Source organism: Erithacus rubecula, assembly GCF_903797595.1.
Source record: "Erithacus rubecula genome assembly, chromosome: 2".
Lineage (NCBI taxonomy): Eukaryota > Metazoa > Chordata > Aves > Passeriformes > Muscicapidae > Erithacus > Erithacus rubecula.
Window position 1 is genome coordinate 78,420,658 of NC_136685.1, and position 24,874 is coordinate 78,445,531.

Consider the following 24,874-nt stretch of genomic DNA (forward strand, 5'->3'; position numbering starts at 1 on the left):
TAATTATTAAAAAATACCTCTACAGAATGATCGAGAGCTACACACAGAGAAATGCTTTCAAAACACAAGCATTTAATTTTTTTAAATGTTAAGTGAGATGTAAATATGAATGGTAGCAACAAAGTGCCCAAAAGCATACTGAAAACATATTCCATACACAGTTAGCAATAGAAGTCTGTACAAAAGTAATAAAGTTACACAATATAAAAAATACTCCATAACTATAATTTAAAAGAGGGAAAAAAGACAAGGGAATTGATTTCTCAGTTCATATAATTTATTGCAGTTAGCACACAGTTTAAAAATTCACCAACACACCAATAGTACAAAACTAAACAGCATTATAAGTTATTCCCTCCTCAGGAAAATAAAACATACTATGATTGTCAAAGCTAGATGTCAGTCTAAGTTTTAGAACAAAAGAAGAATGTGAAACTAAGGAAAGGAAAAAAGCAATCACTCACGAGGACCACAAAAAAATCCAAGAGAAAGTCCATTTTCCTCAGACACTGATTGTCTTTTCTAACTTAAGAAAAGAATGTAGTTTTAAACCTAGAAACTATTCAAGTAACTAAAGATAACGCTCCAAGGCCATTTTCACAGCTTTTTTTTTGTTTTAAATGCCATTACAGCCAAATTAACACACATTTGACCAAATATTTCCAAAACAGTCCAGCAATACACAATGGAGTTTTCCATTCAGTATCTTAAGCACAAAAATAGGCTATGTTTACAGTAGTTAAGGCGATCAAATTTTAAACAAAAGCAGAGAAAAAAAAAAAGGAAAAAAAAAAAAAAGGAAAAAACAGCAAACGTTTTCCATGCTACTCCCATAGACCTTATTTGTAAGTGCAAGACAGGAAAACAAACACTGTGCAAAATGCTTTTGACCTGCGTGTTGGTCATTAAAACCACACGTCAGGCTGCAGTCTCTGCTGCTTGGATACGCATAGTCCTTCCCCGGCCCCCCTGTCACTCAGGCCTGCCCAGGCCTTTCAGCCCGGGGCTTTTCTTGCCTTTTTTTTTTTTTTTTTTTTTTTTTTTTTTTCAGTCCACAGCCTCTTTTCAACATGGGGGAAAAAAAAAAAAAAAAAAAAAAAGAACGACCTATTGTGGTGGAGTGGTGCAGCAGGAATCCTACAAATGCTCATCTGGGGAAATGGACGCACCTCAGTTGGAGCTGGCGTGGGGTCTGTGCAATTAGAAGGGGTCTGGGGTTAGTAAATGCACACCGCACATGCAAATCTCGAAGCCTGGTTGTAAACATTCAAATTTTTTCTCCTTGTTAACGTAGCTAAATCGGCAACTCGTAGCTTAAGTTCTTCTCAACTTAAAGACAGTGGGAAAGTAAATTTAAATTAGATAAAATAAAAACAGTGCATTTCTCGTCTTCATAACACTGGCATTTTCAACGGTGTCAGGTTTTTTTCCTAAGGAAATTAAATAATTTTCAACTCACTCGTTAAAGTTATACAATGCAAACAAAGACAAAAATATACTGAAAATCATGCATTTCTGTAGCGTTAATATTTACTTTTCAAGACTCAACTAAGAGCATCAACACAACCTGCCAAGTTCTTTGATACCTCCCCCCGGCCCATGTAATCAATTACAGTATACAATAACAGTAATTCACATTTTTTAAACACACAGTTCATCACTGCTGAAGCTGCAATATCCTTTTTCATCCCAAGCAAACCTTCACGTAAGACAGAGTCCCAGTGATCCCAGTGTACTCTCAGGGTTTTTGTTTTATGTTTTTGTGTTGGTTTTTTTGTGTTTTGTTTTTTTTCCAGTGGGAACTGTCAGAAATCCAGAAGTTGCCATAATAAGTTTTAAGTCAACCGCTTGTTTAAAAATAGATAATCCAGCATTTCAGAAATTTTCCATTTGGGTCTAAAAGCATTCAGGTTTCCAACAGCTAGAAAGGACTCATGCAATTATAGAAATGTAAAGGAACTGACAAAATTGAGAGAGGATTTCTACATTCAGATTTTAAGAGGGGAAAAAGATCAAGAGTTTAAAAGAATGCAGTGTTTTGGGGAGAATAAAGCCACGTCCAAATTTTTTGAATTGGAGATTCCTTAGAAGTAAAGTATCCGCTGGCTTCTATTCCGAAAAGGGGGGAAAATACGCTCCGCAATTAGTTACTTTGTCGGATTACCTCTACAGTTCATTTTTACTGGAGTGCTAAATTAGTGAAATATTCATGCTGCCTTAAAGTGCAAAAACAAGCTAATAGCCAAACTTTCAGTTCAAGGAAACAAGATTGCTTTTAGACTGTACCACAACTATATAGATTTATATATATATTATTTATATATATAAAAATTTTATTTCCAAAGTTCTTGTGAGCTATCTTCTAAGGTCCAGTCTCTGACAGTAGGTAAGCTCAGTGCTTCGCTTTTGACAGACAATGAGTTCACCAACTCACAGTGAAACTTCCGAATGTGTCTGTAAAGGTCTCCGGACTGTGTGAACCTGCGTTCACACCACTTACAAGCATGAGGCTTCTCCCGCGTGTGAACCACTGCGTGGCGGCTCAGGTTGTGGGAGTACTGGAAGCTCTTCCCACACTGGGTGCAAGTGTAGGGCTTTTCACCTGAATGAGTCCTCTCATGACGTTTCAAGGTGTACATGCAAGAAAAAGTCTTACCACACAACGAGCAGGTCGGGACATTGACATCGGTAGCAGGCTTGCTGCGGATCCCGTCCTGCTCTCGAAAGTGCGTGCTTAAATGAATTTGCAGGATGTGGGGGCTAGGAAAGACCTTGTTGCAGAGAGGACACATGAAAATTTGGCCAGCGGGGCTAAGTATGTTTGACACGTAAGGGAGCAAGCTGCTGTCCATGTTTCCTTCCACCTGGACTCTCTCATTCTCTGGAGTTATCATTTCATCATCGCTTGCCTTGTCCTCTCTATCTAGCTCCCTCAAGACCGAATCTTCCCTCATCGGAGCCAGGTGGGCTGGCTCGTATTGTACCCTGTTATTAGTGCTCACACTTTCCTTCACAGTGCTATGTTCCATATCATAGTCATTAGTGCCAACATCACTCTCATCACAGGAAGCCTCTTTCTCCACCTTCACCTGAACCAGGCTGTTTCTAAGCATGTCCTGCGAAGAGAAATAAGAACTGTTCAAATTTTCAACTCCTGAAAGGCTGGACTTGACAGACAGGTCCAGCACGCAGTCAACATCTGCTGAATCCCTCACGGAGGTGACAGACCTCTGGGACAAAGACTCTGTTGAGCTGCAGGGGCTGGCTACTGTTTTTCCAGCTGCTGCTGTGTGCGTCTCTGCCTCTCCGCCAGTCTGGGGAATGCCTGCTGAGTCTGAGGGCAATCTCATCCACATGTTCCCAGGCTCAGCCGCCAAGTCCCTTTTGCTAGGCAGGATGTTCAATTTTTCATCTTCTCCGTCGTCTTCATCGCTGGGCAAGTCTCCTGGCATGTGGCTGCTGCCGTCGGAGAGGCTCTCCACTTTGTCTGAACAACTTGAGGCGTCTTCCTCCTTTTTTGTACTGTCTGCCTCCGTGGTTGCTTTCTCTTTCAGCTTCTTTTTGCAGACTTTGACAATGTCATACATGTGGAGATAACTGGCAGCTGCTAGCACGTCTTCAATGGGCAAGTCTTTGAACTGGAGCTTTCCTTCGTACATGAATTCAAGCAGGAGAGCGAAAGCTGGGGCTGTAACAATGTCGCTGTTCAGATGAACAATGTCCCTTTTGTCCAGCTGGTCCTTGTAAAAGAGGTGGAAATACATGCTGCATGAAGCCAGTACAGCTCTGTGCGCTCGGAACTGGGCATCTCCTACCAGAACAGTGCAATCACAAAGAAAACCCTGATGTCTCTGCTCACTCAGACACTGTAGCAAATGTCTACTGTGGTCAGGAAACTCCATACTGTCTTCATAACCTATAAGCAACAAAATTTTAAAAAATTAAATGTAGGTCAGAATCACAAAACTTATAAATCCAAGTAATTCCACTCTAAAAACATAATATTTATATTGCCAGAATCCTTGTACTGACACCATGCAAAGATTATTTAACACAAATGTACGATGGCAACTCTTTCCCCGACTGACCACTACAGTTATGATTTCCTTGCTGTGGTAAATAAGCCGGTCTAGTGAGCGCATAGGTACATCTGCTATTTTGTTTTTTTTTAAGTATCACTGCTGTTCATAAAATCTGTTCAAAAGTTTGGGTTTTCTTTTTTTAGAGAACTTCTTCCAGATTGAGTCCCTAGGAGGGCAGACCCCCCCCCGCCCAAAAATAAAAAAAAATTGTTTTTTTAAAACACTAAGTTTGAGAGATCGCAGAATCAGCAGAAAAAATATATCAGATCATCCACCTTCTTTTTAAAGTCAAATTTTAGTAAGAGGAGAGGTTCTCACACAAAAAAAAAGTCAATATACTCAAATCTGACGATCTAACATTCATAAACTACAAAAATTATTTACGTGCATCAATATATATCAACAGTAAAAATGGACATTTTTACAAATTTAGTTCATGTGTTTTCTTCTTGTAGTAAGTACAGTTTTTTTAAGGCTTTAAACCTTTTCCATACTGTACAAAAGAACATGAACATTTTTTGACAACATGCAGAATATACAAAAGAAAGCTAACAACCAAAACGCCAACGAGCACCACTTCCCCAGTGCACAAGGACAGAAATTTCCCTCCCCTCCCACACCAGGCAGAGTTTGCAGTACTAAGCTTTAAAAAAAAAAAAAAGTCATTCAGCCATTCAACGTGAGCGTGTGTCCACGTTTAAAAAGAGTATCCCAAGTACTGTTCTTACCCAAGTTTTTTTTTTAATTTGCCTTTCTTGATGATAAAGACAAAATAAACTTAAAAAAAGAAGTAAAAATGTCAAAAATCAAATGGAAAGTAAAATATTTTAAAAAATCTATGTTCATCTATTCTTCTGTGATTGATAGCAATGGTCTCCCAAACCATCTAAGAAGATCGTGACTCTCCAGGCTGGCAGATATTATTGAAAAACCCTCTTCCCTCGCAGACCAAGATGTACTAAAACTTACAACACAACCCCTACTATATTCTGTAAAATACCATTGCTAGAGTAAAGCATGAAGATTTACAATACAATCACTTTAAGTGCCCCACAGCCAACATCAATCCTAATCCTTAAGAGGGCTAAAAATAAAGATTGGAGGGCAGCTCACAAGGTAGCTGTGATCAAATTAGGAGGCTGAAAGGACAGAGAGGGACGAAGAAGGAAGCTTATAAACATCTGATCCAGCTGACTGTGGCCATATGGCAGCTGCTGCCCAGATAAAGAGATTAAGAATAGAGGAGTGCGATTACAGCTGTCTGGCCAATTCAGGCAGCTCAAATCTACAAGTTCTAAATTAGTCGCAAATACAAAAACTCCTTCAAATAATTATTGTTACACTAAATAAAAGATTCCAAATGCTACATGCAAGGAAGAAAAGAGGAAACCAGTCAAGCCATTCTCCCGGGTACAAAAGTTTTTAAACACATAACTGATTTCAATCTTTCAGAAGCACTACAGCTGTATGCTACTACATTTCTGAGATGCTGGATATTTAACCATGTAACGAAAGACTTCCCTACAAACACATTTTATCCAGGAAGGTCCTTTTGTAAAAACACATACTCTTGTATATTTCACTAAAACCCCTGCAAAGTAATTTAAAAGATGCAAGACAAGAACATAAAGCAAAACTGTTTAGGTTTGCCACTAAATCCATTGCAGTTTTGGTCTCAGAAATTAAGGATAAACTTGCTCTCTCCTTCTTCCAAACCAAGATATTCCCACAATATGCATTAAAGTTAATGCTAACAATGTGCCCAAGAACTGATATTCTCCAATTGTAGCCCAAGCCTTTTGACTAATTCCACTTATCTATTTAATACTCAATTTCATATATTACCTCTAAACTTGGTTAGAAAAGTAATGTGATTTTTTTTTTTCTAAAATTCAATAAACAACACACCAAAACAGAAATATGCTGTATCTAATCTATTGCTACTCCTACCTTTAGTACACATAAACCTGATTAAGTCCTTTCCTCTGAGTCTTGCTGGCTCCAGGTCTGTTAGATCGGTGGAAAAAAAGCAGACTAGGAGAGACAGATGCAAAGTGGAGATGATGTTAGAGAGGAATGAGATACCTTCTCCACACACAGATCTGCACACACTAACTCCCTGTCTGTGTGTTAGAATAAAAGGCTGAGGGATGGCAGGCTGTCAGCTGCTCTGACATCATGTTCAGATGGAAATGCTACCTCCAGCTGTGCTCCTTTTAATGCCATATGCTACTCCTCTACACTCCTGCCACCAGCTTTTTCTTAGGAGAACTTTTCTCTTCTGTTAGTATAAACAAAATACTTCAAAGTCTCTTTTTTTCAAACTTTCTAACAGGGAGGAAAAAAAAAAAAAAAAAAAAGAAAATCCTAAACATATGGGGCTCTACAGTATGTGCAGCATAGCAACACTTCTGCCTCAACTTGGAGGACCGCTTTATGTGCTGACAGCGTACCCCAGCCACGGGGTTACCCCCGAAAGCCACACCAGCTCGGCTTTACTGAGCCCAGGGGTTCATTTAAAAGCAGAAATTAACCGGACCTATTTACCACCTCACAGCTCCCCGCTCCGCCGCCGGTCCTTTCAGTTCCAGCGTTTAAGGCAGCGCAAGTGACACCGCGCACCAAGTCCGGCTCCTTGCGAGCCGCGGAGCAGCTGCCCCGGCCGGGGCACTACGCGAGCGCTCGGCTCGGCTCCTACGCCGCTCCTGCCCCGCGGGGCTGGGGCTGCCCAGCTCTGTGACCGCGGCGGCCCCGGGACGCGCGTCCCCGGCCCCGCAGGCTCCGAGCGGCCCCCCCGCCCGAGCGGGAGCCCCGACCCCCCCGGGGACACTCACGCGTGCACCCAGCGGGGCGGGTCACCTGCCCGCCGCCGGGCGGGGACAGTCCGCCGCCCCCCGGGACGGGACGGGACGGGCGGGGAGCCGGCGGCGGCGGCGCGCGGCAAGTTCCCGGCGGGCCCGGCCCCGCCATCCCCGCCGGGCGGCGGCAACTTTTGGCCGGGGCTGCGCGCGTCCCCCCCGGCCCGACGCTCCCGTCCGGGGCCCCGGTCCCGCGGGCAGCGCCGCCCCCGCCCGGGGCCGGGCCGTGGCCGGGCGCGCCGGCAGCCGCCCCGCGGGGAAGGAAGCAGCTGCCCGGCGCGCAGGAAAAGCCGCCCCCGGGTCACGGCGGCAACAAAAGAAAAGTAACCGGGAGCGTCGCCGGGGCGGCCGGTCCCGCCGCCCGGGGAGCGCTGCCCCCGCCCCTCCGCCCACCCCCGGCCGGACCCGCCGCCAACTCCGCCCGCCCCGCGGGGCCGCAGCGGCCCCGGCCCCGGCGCGGCGGGTGTATGGGGATGGGGGCAGCGGGACTCACACTGCGCGGCGGCCCGAAGTCCCCGCGCTCCCGCCGCCGCCCGCCGGCTCCTCTTCGCTCACTTGCCGCTCCGGGATCGCGCCTCGCCCCCCGCCCGCCCCCCGCGCCCGCTGGCCGCCGCCCCCCCCGGGCTCCCCCCTGCCGGCGGCTGAGGAGCGAGCGGGGCAGCCGGCGGAGCGAAGCGGGCCCCGCGCTCAGCGGTTCCCCATGGCACCGGCGGGGCGCGGGGGGCGGGCGGGGGCTGGGGGCGGGCGGGGGCGCGGGGCGCTCGCGCGGCGGCGGCGGCGGCACAGCCGGGCCCGGCTGCGGCAGACAGATGTTCGCCCCCTCCCTCCCCGCTCCCCACTTCGGACTCCGCTCCCTGACTGACAGCGCGGCCCGCCCGCGCCGCCGCCGCCGCCAACCGCCGCGGCGCCCCGCCGCTGACTGACGGGCCGCAGCGGCCGCCGATTGGAGCGGGGCGGCCCGGGAAGGCCGGCGGCGCCGCCAATCGGGGCGCGCATACGGGCAGAGGGGGCGTGACCCGGCGGGGAGCCGAGGCGGAAGGGGGCGTGGCCGCGCGGGGCCCGGGGCGGGGCGAGCGGCGCGGGGCGGGGCCGGCGGCGCGGCGGCGCGGTGCATGGCGGGACGGCGGCAGGTGCGGCGCGGCCCGCGCCGGAGCGGCGGGAGCTCAGCGGGAGTGTGCTCCCGCTTCCCGAGGGGTGCTCCCGCTTCCCGGTGTGCTCCCACAGCCCTGTCTGGGCGCTGCTGGGTGTCGCGGGGCCGGCCGGCGTGGGGAGCGCGCCATACAGTGCTGAGACCATGCAGCCCTCAGGGGCAAGAGCATTATTAGTGCGTTGTGGATGGTTAGATGTGCGCTATGTGTGTATATGTACAGTGCGTATTCTAAGAGGCGTCATCTGCCCCTACTAAGAACACAGAGTCGGCTTATCTAAGGAAACTTTTCGCCAAAATTCGCCAAAGGATCTGTCTCTAACAGAAACTCAAGTTGCTGATGCTCGGTAACTTTGCAGAAGTTGAATGCAGGAACATCTGGTTTAGCAGAAATCACAAGTATGCTGCTGCAAAATGTACAAAAATAGAGTAGCTTTGCCCTGCCACATTTATGATTGGATAATTAGAAATAAGCACCAGTGAGTAATTAGGTGATTCATATCATACCATTGTGTAAAACTCCTAAAGCAAAATCTCAGGGGTGTGCCCAGTTTGGCTGGGGCACTTTAGATGCAAGAATAAATATTTATGTTTGTAATTCTGTCCTAGCCTCTCTCTACGGCTAGCACCAGTCAGCTGTGAATTCATAACAGAGAGTGTGAGTGCTGTGGCTTTTCTCTCCCAAAGTTCTCTGCCCTGAGCTTCCACCACAAGCGTTGAATTGCTGTGGGCAACTTTTGTGCTTCCCACCGCGGCAGCAGTGCCAGCAGGTTGGCATGGTGTGCACTGTGTGTGCCCAGGTGTGCAGTGTGTGTGCCCAGGTGTGCACTGTGTGTGCCCAGGTGTGAGCTGTGTGTGTGCCCAGCTCTGTTCTGTGTGTGCCCAGGTGTGAGCTGTGTGTGCCCAGGTGTGCACTGTGTGTGTACCCAGTTCTGTTCTGTGTGTGCCCAGGTGTGCACTGTGTGTGTGCCCAGCTCTGTTCTGTGTGTGCTCAGGTGTGCAGTGTGTGTGTGCCCAGCTCTGTTCTGTGTGTGCCCAGGTGTGCACTGTGTGTGCCCAGGTGTGCACTGTGTGTGTGCCCAGCTCTGTTCTGTGTGTGCACTGTGTGTGCCCAGCTCTGCACTCCAGGCAGTGCTGTGGAGGCTGCTGAGTGCCTGGGGGTGTGTGAGCTCTCCAGACCTCGGCGTGGTTCACAGGCAGATTGAGGTCAGCAGCTTTGGAGAGTGCCACGGCTTAATGGTGGGTTAGGACAGGGCAGTGGAGGCCAGGTTTGAAGGGTTAAGGCCTTCCTTAGCAAAGGACTAATCCATGGAGATTTGGGTATTTCCCCATCTCCCCTTCGGTTTCAGGTAAAGCGCTAATATAGGGAAGTATTTCAAAGAAAACAAGGATCACCAACTTGGAGTTTAAAGAGAAAGAACCTCAGCTATGTAGTAGTAACCAAAATTGATGGAGTAGATATAAGAGCTGAAAACCATGTACTTTGTCTCTTCAGTAATGTGATAGTGTTACAAAGAAACAGACTGAATTCTAGCTGTGCCTAATTGCTTTGACAGCACTGCTATGTATATAACACAGCAGCTAGCATCTAGGTGTCCATATGCTTCAAGCATTACATACATGTATGAATATATAAAATATGTATATGTACAAAAGAAAACACTTTTCACTCCATCCATCAGTGAACTCATTGCTCACACTAGGTGTGGAATTTTTTAATTATTAAATTTCAGTCCCTCTTAGATTCTGATACGATTCCATCATTAAGAGTATGGGTGTTTTTTCCATTGGCACCATGTTCCATATTTCATTATAGCTGGAAGTTGATGGGATTTTGTCCTTGTCTTCAGGATACAGCAGCTAAGATGCTGACACTTCATGTTTCCTGATTGTTTCCTTAGTGCTAATAATTGCTTCATCTGAGAAAAATCAGTACCATATTCCCTGCTGCCTGTCATTTCTTGAACATCTTCCCTATAGCTACTAAACTGCTTTTTCTTTCAATTGCAAAGATAAATGTTGAAAATACTTTAACAGGAAATACTTGGGAAAATAGTTCTAAAGTTTAGTGTTGGTTTTTTAATGTTACATATACAAATAACTTATGCAGTTATATATATTTGAACTGTCAGTGACTGTGCCTGAAATGATTACATTAGCTGTGTTCTCCTAGATCTCTACCCTTCATGCTGCCTCTTGCTTCCTCAAGTAAGCCATCTCACCAGCTGCTCCGGGTTGGTTAGTAAGACCTCAGTTTCTGAATATTTACTTATACAAGTACAGCTTTACTGAGGGAGGCAATTTAGGCATTTTCATAATACAAAACTCTTTAAAAAATGAGTCTGCTTAATGTGAGAAAAATCAAAGAATTTATTTTCTACAGAGAACATTTAGCAAATGGATTTTCTCAGATCCTTACAGACTTTTCCAGGACCTGAAATTTAAAAATAAATATTAAATAAAATTTAATTTATTTTAATTACTGTTTATACATTCTGTTAATTTATTATTTCCTCCTCATATACAAGAACTTGCCTCCTTATGTTTTAAGATGCACTGAGAAAAAAATTGTCCCTCATCTAGTATTTACAATGCTGACTCCTAATTAAATCAGGTTGTGTTTTCTTTTCCATTCTATCATTTTACTATATGACCTCCAGCAAATCACTTTGTTTGTTTTGTGTATACTGGTTCACCCTGGGGCTACAGGTTATTTACTACAGTTGTATTTAAGTTGTATTGTTATCTGCAATTATCATTTATACAGCTGTTATAATGAAACTCTTCTTTTACTATTTCCAAATAGGAGATGGAGAGAAACAGAGAAAAAGTGAGTGTGGGTAACACTTTAAGATTAAAAATCTTTTTTGGCAGTAAGTAAGACTTTATTGATTTAAACCTGGAACTGTTGACATTTTCCTGAGATTTTTTTAAATGTAAAAGGAGCTCTAATTTTTTTAAAAGTACTTAGAGAGGTTTAAAGACTTAGCATTATGATAAATATAGAAGCAAGATGATAGAGAGTGAATTAAGGAAAAAACCTTCAGAGGGAAAACTCACAAATATACCCAATAGTCCAGTTGATCCTCTATTAGAAAAAATAATATAAGACAGGCATTCCATTGGAAGGGATGGTGGAGCCTTGTTGTAAAGGGACATAAACATCTGGCAGTACACCTGGTCTCCACACATATTTATAAATCACCCCAGGCATCCCAAGATACTGTAAAGAACACACACAAGAAAATTGAACTAAGAACATTCATAAGCCAAGGAAGATAAAAATGATCTCAATATAGCACAGAAAGAAATGAGTCTCATTTACTTCACAAACACACCTTGGAAAGGCATGATGCAATTTTGCACTCCTTGCACCTTTTCACTTGCTGACTTTCATTTATATCCTCCAGGCAACAAGGAGGCCTGGAGGCCTTTGGCTCATAACCAATGCTGACGTTGCAGCGTGGAGCTCCAGGAGCGCCTGCAGCTCGGGTAGAGCCTCCTGGCTTTTGCCTCTGCTCTGAGAATATCAAGGTTTCCTGGCCTCTCTTCTAACACCGTTTGTGCTCTGGATCTCCCCGTATTGTTTGTTGCTGCTCACGATTCATTAGTACATTCTGAGCTGCTTTGCAGATGCCAGCTGTGCCTGCTAGCCTTAGAAGTGTTTGTTGTGTGGGTTTCTGGAGCTTGGATGGAGCTGTGTGCTCTTGGGAACTCTTCTTGAGGACAGTCCAGCAGGAGAGCCCGAGCTGACAAGGGTCAAAGTGCCTGTGTGACCTTTGGGTCCAGAGCAATAGATTTAGATCTGCAGATCCAGATGAATATCTGGTCCTTAATACTTCCTTATTCCTGCTGTAACACAATTTTCTACATTTTTTTCAAATTGCAAAGCAGTGCTGTGCTAATTACTGTACATTCCAATTACTTTGTTTTCCATGGCAAAAAATAAATTGACAATGGAATCTGCTCGTCTGCCACCAAATATCCCAGGTTTATGGCCTGCAGCTTATTTCAGACTGTATAGTGTTACTAATATGCATTGCTCATTGTCACTATTTTTACTGATAGGACAATGGAAAGTGGGTACCCTCTTGGTAAATTAAAACTCTACCAGAAAGTTTTGATGAATAGGACTGGAGGTAAAGCAGAAAAAAAAAAATATCTAAAATATTATGTATCCCAGAGAAGTAGAAATTAGGATGTATCATCATGGCACTCCTGTGTTTTTGTGGTTTTGGTTTTTTGGTTTTTTTGCGGGGGAAGTGCTTTGGTTTTCTTTTTCTTTATTGTAGTGTAACTTAATTGATGACGGTCTGGTTTTCAGAAAAATTAAAAATTGAGTAGTTTATGAGGCTGCCATCACACTTGAGTTTCAGTTGATGTCACCATGGAACAGAGTTTTCTCTCTGGGGAACTAGTGCTGAGGAAATGCCAAGATAATATAATACATCCTTTGCATGAATTGGCTGAATGTGCATGTTATTGTGCCAGAGGCTAACTGGATCAGTAATTCTTATCTGCCCTAACTATGCTGGATAAGCATCAGGATGTACTCATCTAAGAGCTTTTTTTTTTGTGGGCCAAAACCTCCTCTCTCATCTCAAATGCTCTCACATGTAGGAGAAGGAAGCCCTGCACTGAGGCTTATCACCAAGGTGGCTTCTAACATTCACACTACAAGCTGAGGACAAACACCACTGATAAACTTTATGTCCAGATGTCCTTTTCTGAAGCATAGTTTTGTCTAATTTTAAGCTAAAGCTTCCACTTCACATGGGGATTATTAATGAGGGCAAGGATTTCTTCATTATGTAAAAAAAAAAAAATAAAAATTTAAAGACTCTGCATAAAAATTTAATTGTAAAAGATGGAATTAGTCTTGTTGGTGGAGACATGAACTGAAATTCCGTTGGATTTGTTGGCTGTTAATGATATGCACACCATCACTGGAAGCAGAACTGGAATGTTTTCTCTCTAAAAATCTCATTTTTTGGGTACAAGGACTTCAAATATCAGCCTAGTAACACCTGGCTGCTGTAGTTCAGTCCCTCATAAGCCCAGCCAACCACAAACAGATGCTTGGTTCAGAGCAGAGCTACACCAGGAGCCGCTGCACGCTCACGAGAACACGTAGCTGTTATCCCAAAGACACACAGCAAACACAAAACCTCAAGATAAAACAGGAGACACACAAGACATGATGCCCCGAAAGGAAGAGGATGGGAGTGGTGGTTTATTTGTGCTCTGAGCCCCTGCAGTGGCAGAGGTGTTCTGGGTGGGACTGCTCAGAAGGCATCCAGATGCCTTCTTCTCACAAAACCTCCTGTGGTTCCTGCTGAGGTCATGTGGGTGTGACTGCTTATTGTAGCTGGAGTAATTCTGAGAAAGCTGGAAGGTGTGAAGCCATTTCAGCTAGCGTGGTGGCCCACACCAGTTCTGTAGGTCTGCCTTGTTCAGGAGTTAATAAATAAAATGGCACCTTAGTTTTACAAAACTGTTGCTTTAATTTTTGTCTCTGTATATGCTGAGTGTAGGTGTATGCTTCTGTGTGTACTTGTGGGGTGCCCCTTCTACAAAGACATGCAGTAGGAACAGAGCAAGTAAGAGCTGCTATACTATTGTTTCACTATATTTAAAGCAGACCTGAAAAATACAATGTTTAGCCAAAACTCTGTTAAATTTTCTTACGCTTTTTCTGTAATTTCTTTCCTATCATTACAGATTACAAAGACATTTATGCCTAAACAGAAGCTGTCTTCTTCCAATCAGCCTGCTCTTTCTGCTCAGTTCATTCACTAAATCATTTAATCACCCAAGGCCATATGTTACCATCTTGTGTAAAACGGGTGGAAGAGGAAAAAAAAATATGCAAAAATCTCTGCACAAGAGTGGGTGTCAGCATCCAGCATAGCTCCCACTAGGAAGCACAAAATATAAAATGTTATCACCAGTGAATGTGACTATGAAAATAAACCGAGACAGACAAAAGAAAGAGACAAGCCATTGCAAAGGTGAAAAAGACAAGCTTTGAGTATCAATTCTGGGTGGAAAAGTTATGGACTAAATGTTGCGTGTTAGTCCATGTGCTCTTATTCTCAATATTCTGCCATTAATATAATGCTCTTCTGTAATTAACTTGAAACCACATTAACTCATGCTTACAGTCTTGTTTTTCTCATTGCATGAGTAAGACCCTGACCTGGTTCTATATTCTTCTCTCTCTCTCTCTCTCTGTGTGCTGGTGCACATTTTGTCTCAGGTATTTTTGTGTGGAGTCTTGTGCTTTTACCATTTGGCTTCAGCTGCTGTTCATTGTCACGATTGCTTTGCATGGCTTTCTGTCTTGGCACATTTGCTGGGTGACAGACCCCCAGGAAACACATGACTTGGAGCAAATCATGGGGTGTGTGCTCCTGTCAGGGAATGAGGAGATTTTGAAGAAATTAGAGGTGGCAAATCTTTTCTTTTTAAAGCAAGTGGACTTACCAGTTTTATGAAATGACCTGTAATCCACCCCTTCTTCATGTCTACAAGAAGCTATTATGTTTTTCCTTGCCTTTGAGCTTGTGACAGTGCTGCAGTTGGAGACGGGAGAGCAGCTGATCAAAAAAGCCACTCCACTTGTAAAGACTCACAGGACAGGGCCATAACACTACAGACTTCAAAAGAAACCCCTTCACTAAAACTGCACATACCAGTTTATCCTAAGACTATGAAAGCATAAAAGATTATATTTTCATTTGCATGGTTTGCTGGTTTTTATTTGGCAGCTATGATAACAACAGGCTACAGCGAGCCCATAAAACAAAGTGAGAACAGCAGCTCATTTTTGTGGCAGAATGTAATGGCTATGGCTAAAGGGTTTGCATAATTCATCTTAAACCCTTATGCCTCTATTTATTGACTTTTAAATGAAAATTAAACTCTTAGAGCCATAAGGAGGCTTCTGGTATCCGAGACGGGATTTCGATGGTGATATTTTTATCTGACACGACCAGCTGAAAGCTCCCATCAGGAAAATGCTCTTTGCTGGGAAGCCCCAAGGCTGGGCAGGGCTGGGTCTCCCCTCCCCAGCCTGCTCTTGGTGTAGCACCAAGCCCCTGGACACCCAAGGTGAGGGATTGACTGACTGTACCTGGGAGTCTGACCTGAGAAGTGGCAACCATGAGTTGTGCTTCCATGATGGGATGATGGTCTTTGAGGTGACTGGTGAGATAATATTTACCTCCCTGACAAAGTGAAAAGGTGAAGAAAAACTGAGGTATCTGATTTCCTCAAAGGCAGCTTATGCTAATATCAGGTATGATGCCTTTCCTAATACACAAGAAGACAAAAGATTCAGCTAACCATTCTGTTAGGGTAGAAAAAGGGTTCTTACTTCCCAGAAGCTTTTAGAAGGTTATTTTGTTTGTTTGTCAGATTTTTCTGTGATGTATCATTTCTCCCTCTTCTTTATTCTCCTGAAGATAGAGCAGACTCAGGAAGTGAATTGCTGCTTAGGGAAGTGTCCTGCCTCCAAGCTGACTTATATAGTAGGACATATGGTATAAGTTATATTTGGACAGATGTGAACAAGTAGTCAGTAGATTTGATAAGATTCTTTATTTAAACTAACTTGCACAGTGTCACTGTTCTACCGTCTTTCTCTCCTTCTTCAATCTGATCTTTTGCTGGTTTCAAGAATTTTAAATGCACATTACAGCCAACTAGTCTGTAAAGCTTTAAATGCATTTAAGAGAATTCAGCCATGACAATAATGTCAGATTTTCTCCCCACTATGATTGGCAAATATCTGCATTTGATGATAAAGCAGGCACAGATGATACATTGTATAAACTGCAAACTCCAAGTGATTAATCAGACAGCCAAACTCAACGCAAATGATCTTTGCTGATTTGTTTAATTTGGCCACTAATGCTCCTGTTTCACTGGTGTGGAGCTGAGGCAGAAAGTAGTTCTGTACCTCCCAGTGGTAATATAGAAATAAAATCTAAAAAAAAAAAAAAAAATTAGGATTGAAGGAATTTCAAGAGGTCATGTAGTTCATCTTCCTGCCTGGATCGCAGTCTGGATCATCTCTATCTGGGCTGTTTCTGGCTAATGGTCCATCCTGGTTTTGGAAATCTCCAGTGAGGCAGACCCCACCATCCACCCAGGCAATTGTTCCCACTTCTCCATTAGCCTTTCCAGAGATAATATATTTCCTGGTGTCTCCTTGCAAGTATTGTTCTAAGGAGCTTCTTACTTCTATCCAAACCAGAATGATCATGCAGAAGAGTTTATTTCCTTTGCACATTAGTAGCTCGTCTGCTGGAGGCCAGCCATCATACCTTGTCCAGCCTTGTCTTCTTTAGGTCAAACAGCCCTACATGTTCCTTGTAGGTCATGTTTCTCACATTGTATTTAGTATTTTTCAGCTTCTGGTTGGTCCACATCCTTCCTGCCCATGTCCTAGCTATGCATCCTGCATTTACATAATTCATGATTCCTTCCAAAGGAGAACATTTTGCTCTTTTGGTCCATTGTCCTGTATGCTGGGACCATTTGGAGAGCTTCTTTCTTCCAGTGTGCTTACAGCTCATTCCAAGATGGTTCATCTGCAAATTAAGAGTTGTATTTGTACACTGTTTATATGTATCATTAATGAAAAAAGGAGCTGTATCAAATTTAGGTCAACTATCTAGAGAACTGGACTCAATATAGCCCTTTAGTTTGACAGTGAATTTTTGGTAATGATTCTTTGTGCGTGGCTTTTCAGCCATTTTTGCCACCACTGATTAGTTCTGGCTTGAGCATGTTCCCTGGTTTAGTCACAAGTGCACCCAGCAGGGCAAGGCAAGAAGCATAGCTGAAGGAAGGACACAGTGCTGATTACCTACCCTTCATTCAAGATCTCCTAACCAGTTTCAGAAAGGAACTGGTTTTGTTTAACCTGCTTAATTCATGATTAATCAAGGTGAACCAACGCTCATCTCCTTGTTGTCTTCTAGGTGATTTTAATATGTTTAATTATTAAGTTTGGTAATTGGCCCGTGATTCTCTTTTCATCCTCTTTCAAGGAAAAATGACCTCACTTGTCCTCCATAAGTTGTCAAAAATGGCTCCTACTGATCAGGATATTACTTCAACCAGACCTTTGTTGTGAAGAAGATGAAGGATAAGTACAATACAAACTGGGAAATTATGAGCACCTAATCAATGACTTAATAGTCACCAAAATTCTTTGGTGGTGCAAAGGAGGGGTTGCAGTGCATGCAGCCTTTTATCCCAACACATCAGTTTCTCACCAGCCTGAGCAGAGCCCACTCCCTCACGTTAGCTCTTAAACCTCAGCTCTGCAAAAATTAAACTTTCCTAGCGTGTTATAACTCTCAAAAGATAGCGTGGGTGGGTGAAAAATGCATTCCTCAAGGCTTGAAAATAGATGTAAGTGGATATTTGGCATAAAGCTTACAAAAAGAAAAGCCATGGAAATGTATTAATTGCTACAAAAATGGGGTTTAACTGCCAGTGGTGGTTCAGCCCATGGGTCCATAGCTCGACCTAATGCTCACCTTTTAGGTACAAGCATGTGCTGCATAAGCATATGTGCCATTCTAATTTTCAACCCCACTTTTTAATGGTTAAAAGCTAATTAAAACATACAGTGGCATTTTGAATCAATATAGCGTATGGACTGCTGCAAATTCTCTCATCAGGCGTGTTGCCCTCAGGAAGCAGCATTAACTTCAACAGCAAAATAGGGCTGTGAGCTCATTAATCATCACGCTCACAGACAGGCTGGGAGGCAGTGGCAGCAGCTCTGCATCTTTCTGGTGGTGAAGATTGGATACAATGGTTAGACATGTGAAGTGTTGCACAAACATTAACTATTACAGCCAAGTGTCTTTGAAATTGGCATTAATCCCCTCAGCACTTTAGATTAAAAAGCAGAGAAGGGACCATGAGGTGGTTTTTTTTTTTTTTTCAGGCAGTGAATAAGAGTCAGGCTGCTATAAGAACTCTGCAACCTGCTGTCCTAACTCTGAAGTCCTCTTATTCCCCTGTAACAAACAAAAACAAAAAACAACGCAAACAACATGCCCCTCCATAGCCACCTGAGAATATATGGGTAATACAAAAATATAAGATAAAGGAGGGAAGTGGAGAGATAGTCGAGAAGAAAGAAAAGGAAAATGGGAGTCAGAAGTAAACCAAAGGTTGGAAGAAATTGGGCAGTAAAGGGGATAAAATTGGCTGATGTGTATAAATGTAGTCTTCAATGCCTATGTGAAGCTTTGAGATAACCTTCAGAGCTCTCAGCTTTGGTAAAAGATACTCACTGAAACTGAAAACAGATTCCTTTGCAGCCCCTGTGCCCCTGCTCTCCAGTCACATCAGCGCTGGTGAATGAGATAGGGCTCCCAGCAACAGAGCAGAAAAGGGCTCTCACATACTCCTCTGTCCTAATCTTGCTGGTCAATTTAGTGGATGCCCTCTGAAGAAAAGGTTCCCAGACTCTTTTGTGCTAAAACCTCCTAAGCTGTGGCAGTTTTGTCCTTACTGCAAGCACCTTGTGTGGAGACTGATGAGCAGCTTTGGAGACATACAGGTGACACTGGTAGTGTGACCCTGCAAATGACTTGTACCTGGTTTTCCTGGGATATGTTGAAGACCAGAAAGAGAATCTAAATGTTGGCTCTTAGCTTTGCATAGGATTGAGTCACACAAGTTCCAGCACACTCTTTTTATTGGCACTTTGTGCTTAGAAACATTCAATGTTTTCTTTCTATCACGTCATTTTTGAGCTTTAGGGCTTTTTGCTGGGTGTGTATGCTGTAAGAGAAGCTAGTCCCCTTCTGTGTCAGTATGGACTGAGGGTGGACAGTGAAACTGGGGACGTAGCACTGCTCTTTATTTTCCTCCTGCACTCTCTTCCTGCGGTCCATCAGACTCTCTCCTGCCCTCGTGAGCAGGAGGAGAACATTTTGTGCTGGCTCTCACTGCGTGAGTTGGCCTGCGCATTAAACTTCTTCTGGGGGCACGGTGGTGTGATTTGGGACCCGTCTTCATAAAATCTGGAGACAGCATGCAGAAACATTAGTGATTGACGAGGACTGAAAAAGTGCCAGGGAAGAGAGAAGCTTCCAAATAAAGCGAAGTGCTGAAGGAGCGCAGGCTGCACATGTCTGACACTGCTGCTGCCTCTCGGGGCAGGGGCGTTCCCTTGGTCATGCAGGAGGAGATCTCTGCACAGCACTGAACAGCACTGAACAGCACTGCACAGCACAGCACAGCTCAGCACAGGACAGCTCAGCACTGCACAGCACAGCACTGCAGAACACAGATCAGCACAGCACAGCACAGCACAGCACAGCTCAGCACAGCACAGCACAGCACAGCACAGCACTGCAGAACACAGATCAGCACAGCACAGCACAGCACTGCACAGGACAGCTGAGCACAGCACAGGACAGCTCAGCACTGCACAGCACAGCACAGCGCAGGACAGCTCAGCACAGCACAGCACAGTACAGCACAGGACAGCTCAGCACTGCACAGCTCAGCACAGCACAGGACAGCTCAGCACTGCACAGCTCAGCACAGCACAGGACAGCTCAGCACTGCACAGCTCAGCACAGCACAGTACAGCACAGGACAGCTCAGCACTGCACAGCACAGCACTGCAGAACACAGATCAGCACAGCACAGCACAGCACAGCACAGCACAGGACAGCTCAGCACTGCACAGCTCAGCATAGCACAGCACAGCACAGTACAGCACTGCACAGCACAGCACAGAACAACACAGCACTGCACAGCACGGCACAGCACAGCACAGATCAGCACAGGACAGCACAGCACAGTACAGCACAGCACAGCACAGCACTGCACAGCACAGCACAGCACAGCACAGCACTGCACAGATCAGCACAGGACAGCACAGCACAGTACAGCACAGCACAGCACAGCACTGCACAGCACAGCACAGCACAGCACAGCACAGCACTGCACAGCACAGCACAGCACTGCACAGCACAGCACAGCACAGCACAGCACAGCACTGCACAGCACAGCACAGCACAGCACAGCACAGCACTGCACAGCACAGCACTGCACTGCACTGCACAGTACAGCACAGATCAGCACAGCACAGCACAGCACAGCACAGCACAGCACTGCACAGCACTGCACAGCACAACACAGCACAGCACAGATCAGCACAGCACAGCACAGCACAGATCAGCACAGCACAGCACAGCACAGCACAGCACTGCTCAGCTCAGCACAGTACAGCACAGATCAGCACAGCACAGCACAGCACTGCACAGCACAGCACAGATCAGCACAGCACAGCACAGCCCAGCACTGCACAGCACAGCACTGCACTGCACTGCACAGCACAGCTTCTGCACTGCACAGCACAGTACAGCACAGATCAGCACAGCACAGCACAGCACAGCACTGCACAGCTTCTGCTCACCAGCTGCTGCCCTCACATCCATGTGTGCTCCCTCATCTGTGCCCCACACAGACCCATGGTCCCACTTCCCTGCATGCTGGAGGGTATTTTTGTGCCAGGCAGCTAGTTTCATTCCTCCTGCTTTCACCTCTGGAGCCACAGAGCTTCTGAGAGCCCCTGAGAGGTTTCTCCTTTTTGAGATAAAGGACCTCACTGGCATGGCCCTTTTTCTTTTTAAGCAAATTTTAATCAGACCACAGAACAAAGATCTGAGGGGAGAGGTAGGAAAGGGGATGCCTGTAGGACCTGATGAATCAAAGGCACCTCTCCTCAGACTGTTCCAAAAGGTTTGGCTTGTGTTGGGGGGTCAGATATGGCCTCAGGGCAGCTGCTCAAAGAGGTGTGTCCTGCCATGGGAGGCTTCAGTATTAACCCTAAATTAAATTGAGCCAGTGTTCACAGGACCATCCAGGCAGGAGAAGAAAATAAGATAGTGTAACATAAGAGGGCACAGGAGAAGGATTTAGCTCTGTAATGGCAAATTACCCACTCAAAAATAACATAAAAAGGGGAGGAAAAAAATTAACGAATAAAGTCTGCACATTATTTTAAATCACAGAAGTGTCAAAAATGGTAATGCCTATATCAAGGCTGCCCTAATGTAGCTTTAATTTGCATGCCATTGGCATTGATTTGATGTGAATATTTACTCTCCTATTCAATTAAGAAAATCCATAACTGCCACCATATTTTAATGTTAATGTATTTTTACACAGCTCTGTGTTTACCTTATTTTCTCTTCTATAACATTAACACTTTTTTTTGTTAAAAATGTGTGAAAGATTAATTTGTAGAATGACGGGATATGTGGGTGTGTAGCACAGGCCAGATGGAAGGGGTGTAACATGACAGTTTTCTTCTGTGGCTTCGTTTTGTTTTTATTGTTGTAAGCGAGCAAAGTATAACTAAAATTATCATTTCTTCTCTGGGCAAAAAGAACTAAGTGGTAAGTTCCTCTTTCATTCCCCATGGCACTCAGTGCTCCCCTGCAGCTGCAACCCTGTTCAGAGTAGCAGACAGGTTGATAAATATTTGTCTAAAACTTCACCTTCTGTTTTTGAAAACCATTGTGATTTAAAGAACAGAATTTGTACTCAGGATCCATAATTTCCCATCTATGGAATAGATCTGAATTCAGATATATTCATAAACAAGAGCAATTTTGTGAGACTTATTAGTCTTCTCTTGGGTGGTTAAGGGTAAAAGCTTAATGCTGAAAAAAGAAAGAAAAAGAAAAAAAAATTCTGTCCAAAACAAAGCCTTTTTAATCTATAAATCTATCCATTCAAGAAAGCTTTTTAATTGTTGAAAGAGGGCTGTTCCAAGGCCAAATTCTAATTTACACATAAGTATTGTAGGAGTTTGGTATAGTAAATGTCCTTATTGAAGAATAAAGCAATTAGCACAGTAACTTGCTGTCATCTGGCACATAAAGGCATTCCAAGAAAAAGTTAAGTGTTGAGGAAAGGAGAGAAATTCAGGACAGCATGTGGGAGAGGAATATGGAGGCTCCTTTTTATGCCACTCAGGAGAAAAGGAGGGGAGAGAAAACCCACTGCAGACTTAATCTGTTCCCTTACCTCATCACAAATTGACCCAAGTTTCTTCCCTTCTTTTGAGGCAAGGAGGAAAAAATGCAACCATACCTAAGGTCTTCCTTAGAGGCTAATATCCTGAAACCACAATAGCATAAGCAATGGCTGTATTTTTTACATCCTCATCCACAAATGCTTGTTCTGCCCTGTAAATTTGCTCATGAACACACATGTGCTTCATGAGCTTTGCTGATGCTCCAGTCTTCTGTGTCACTGCTACCCACTCTTTCATATATGGGAAATCATCCCCTTAAAATGGTCATTCTTTTGTTCCCCACAGTATGTCCACACAAATCTCTTGGCTCTGCTTTAATGGCTTGCAAGTGCACTTGATGAAGCATCTGTGATCTTTAAACAGGCACCCAGCACTTTCTTCTAAGACACACACCCCACCAAAAATGCTGCTATGCTTGCACATCAGAAGACCTTTTTGCTTGTCATTTCGACCACTTTTGGTGTGGGTGCAGTTATATGTGTACCACCAAAAGTGCCTGTTTTGCTCCTGTTCTCTTGACTGACAAAAAGGAAGGTTTGCTCAGGTTTCAGACAAAGTTGTTTTGGTTTAACAGTCATCACAGGTTTTACTCCAGAGCTGAAATTTCTAAGAAGTCAAAAGCAGTGGAAATGGAGGATTATAGTTCAAATAATTTAGCAGTAACTTCATTTGTTTTTTTACTTTTTGAGTAATGAAATAGAGCTGCACTCAATCCTTCCAACCCTCTTATTGCAGATGGAGGATTACTCTGTTTTTGAGTGTTTTGTCCACTGTATGAGCTGGGTCTTTGTTGGGTAGTTTTATAAGTAAAAATAACAAGGGGTTTGCTAATTTTTCTGGGAAAATACTGCTTTCTGTTAGTGTCATAAGTCTAGTCTGGGGCTTGCTGAATTAAGAGCCCCTTTTCTTTTTTCTCTTACCCATATATATTTTCAAACATTGGCAGGTTTATGTTCTAAATGTAATTGACTGATGGCAGTTTTCTACTTTTCTCTTCAGTATTTCCTCCAAAATTAGGCTTTCTAAGCCTGTTAGCAGTCATAACTTCTCTGGTTTATGAGCTCTTTGCTGTTTAGCCTCACTTTTGTATGTAGAATTACAGGAACTTACTGCAGAGCCACCAGCAGTTTCTCTGGTCTGTTCTAGGCTTGGTGTCACTGGGATGTTTTGCTCCTATGGCACAATATGAAGTCATCTAACGCTGAGGAAGTGATGCAACTGCAAGAAACAAGTGCTCTCAGGCAGATGTGGGAGCAGGCTGTGGTTGTTGGTGTTGCACATCATCCTTGTACACAGCGCCAGTTCAAAATTTGGTTTGTAGAGGTGCAGAGGCTTTTGGGCAATGTTTTTGCAGCTCCTCCCTAGGGATAAGTAGTGATGCAAGATTCACCCAACTGCAGTTTGTATGGCTGCTCATGCTCTCCCTGAGTCTCCTGAGCCCCATCCATTCACATCCAGTGAGAAACCATCATCACAGAACCATGGAATGGCTTGGGTTGGAATGGGCCTTTAAGTCACCTAGTTCCAGTCACCCTGCCATGGGCAGGGACACCTTCCACTGGACCAGGCTCCTTAGAGCCCATCCAACATGGCCTTGAGGACTTCCACTAGGATGGAAGAGGTGATCTTAGTGAATGTCAGCTGAGAGGGGCAAGTGAAGCCTCAGCTGGAGACAGGGAGAAAAACAGAAAATGAGAGAAGGTGCCAACTCTGTGCTTGCACTTCCCCTACAAACACCCCTTGCTGCTTTGGGTGTCTGTCAAGAGCTGGTCAGTGTTACTTAAGTCCACACAGCAATGAGGGTAGCAAGAATTGCTATTAGGAAGCAAAGGCTGTCTGTTTGCAGATAACTTTGTGCATCCTGGCTCTGAAGGAGGTGCTGGAGCTGCTTCCTCTGTGCCCACTGGCTTCCACCCACTCCTGAAGATACAGCAGGTGTTGGATGAGGAGATAACCAAGCAGGAACAAACCACATCAGCAGGCAGGAGGGTATGGTTGCCTGGGGAGACCTTTTGCTATTAGAACTAGGTAAAACAAGCAAAACTCATAACAAATAAAAGCTTCTTCATCCCAGGGGGTTTGACATTGTCCCTCTGCCCTGGCAGGGAACCAGGCTGCCCCACATCTTCCCACTTGCTTTCACTTCACCCTCCCTTTCCATCCCTTTGAGGAAGAAGAAAGCTGGAGTTGAGTCCCTGTTTAACAAAGCCATCTTATGCCATGCAAGGCAGCACATGCTCTGCAGGCTCACCTTATTTTTCACTTGGCTGTTTTGGGTAGTAATTCTTCTCCCCTTCAACCACACCCACTTTTTTTTGAGATACTGTAGCTTGGTTCCTGTTTAAAGGGGATGGAAACCTGGGTGCTGGGCCATGGGTTTAAAAACTAGCCCTGCCAACACTATTTATGTCAGTCATTGATGCATAATTGTCTGATTTTGTATGGATAAGTAGGTTTTAGTTACTGACTGCTAATATTAACAAAAGGAATCTTTTCTTTCCTTCTTAAAAATTCCCAGGAAAACCCACATTTCATTGTTAAAAATTCATTGCTGGGTTGGAGTTTTTTTTTTGGTTTGTTTTTTATTTTGAGTTTGGTAGTTTTTTGTGGTTTTTGTTTTTTTGGGGTTTTTTTTAACATAAAGAGAAGAATCTGAAGTGAGAAATCTGTTTTCAAAGCTGTTAAGACAGTCACA

The 24,874-nt window shown here is 44.3% G+C and overlaps 1 protein-coding gene across 8 annotated transcripts; it reads right to left on the reverse strand.

Moving 5' to 3' along the window:
- Positions 1-259: 259 nt before the first annotated feature.
- On the reverse strand, positions 260-7,589 carry ZBTB18 (zinc finger and BTB domain containing 18). Of its 8 annotated transcripts, XM_079329991.1 has the most exons (4): positions 6,917-7,261; positions 6,033-6,116; positions 3,229-3,916; positions 2,954-3,116 (listed from the first exon to the last, which is right to left on the reverse strand). In XM_079329991.1, exons 1-4 carry the CDS (start codon positions 7,050-7,052, stop codon positions 3,086-3,088), a joined length of 939 nt encoding a protein of 312 aa, XP_079186117.1. In that variant the 5' UTR covers positions 7,053-7,261; the 3' UTR covers positions 2,954-3,085. The 8 variants fall into 8 exon arrangements, with proteins under 8 accessions (XP_079186110.1, XP_079186114.1, XP_079186113.1 ...); XM_079329984.1 differs by lacking the exon at positions 6,917-7,261 and adding an exon at positions 7,434-7,589 and having other exon boundaries at positions 260-3,916; XM_079329988.1 differs by lacking the exon at positions 6,917-7,261 and adding an exon at positions 6,633-6,839 and having other exon boundaries at positions 260-3,916.
- Positions 7,590-24,874: the final 17,285 nt, after the last annotated feature.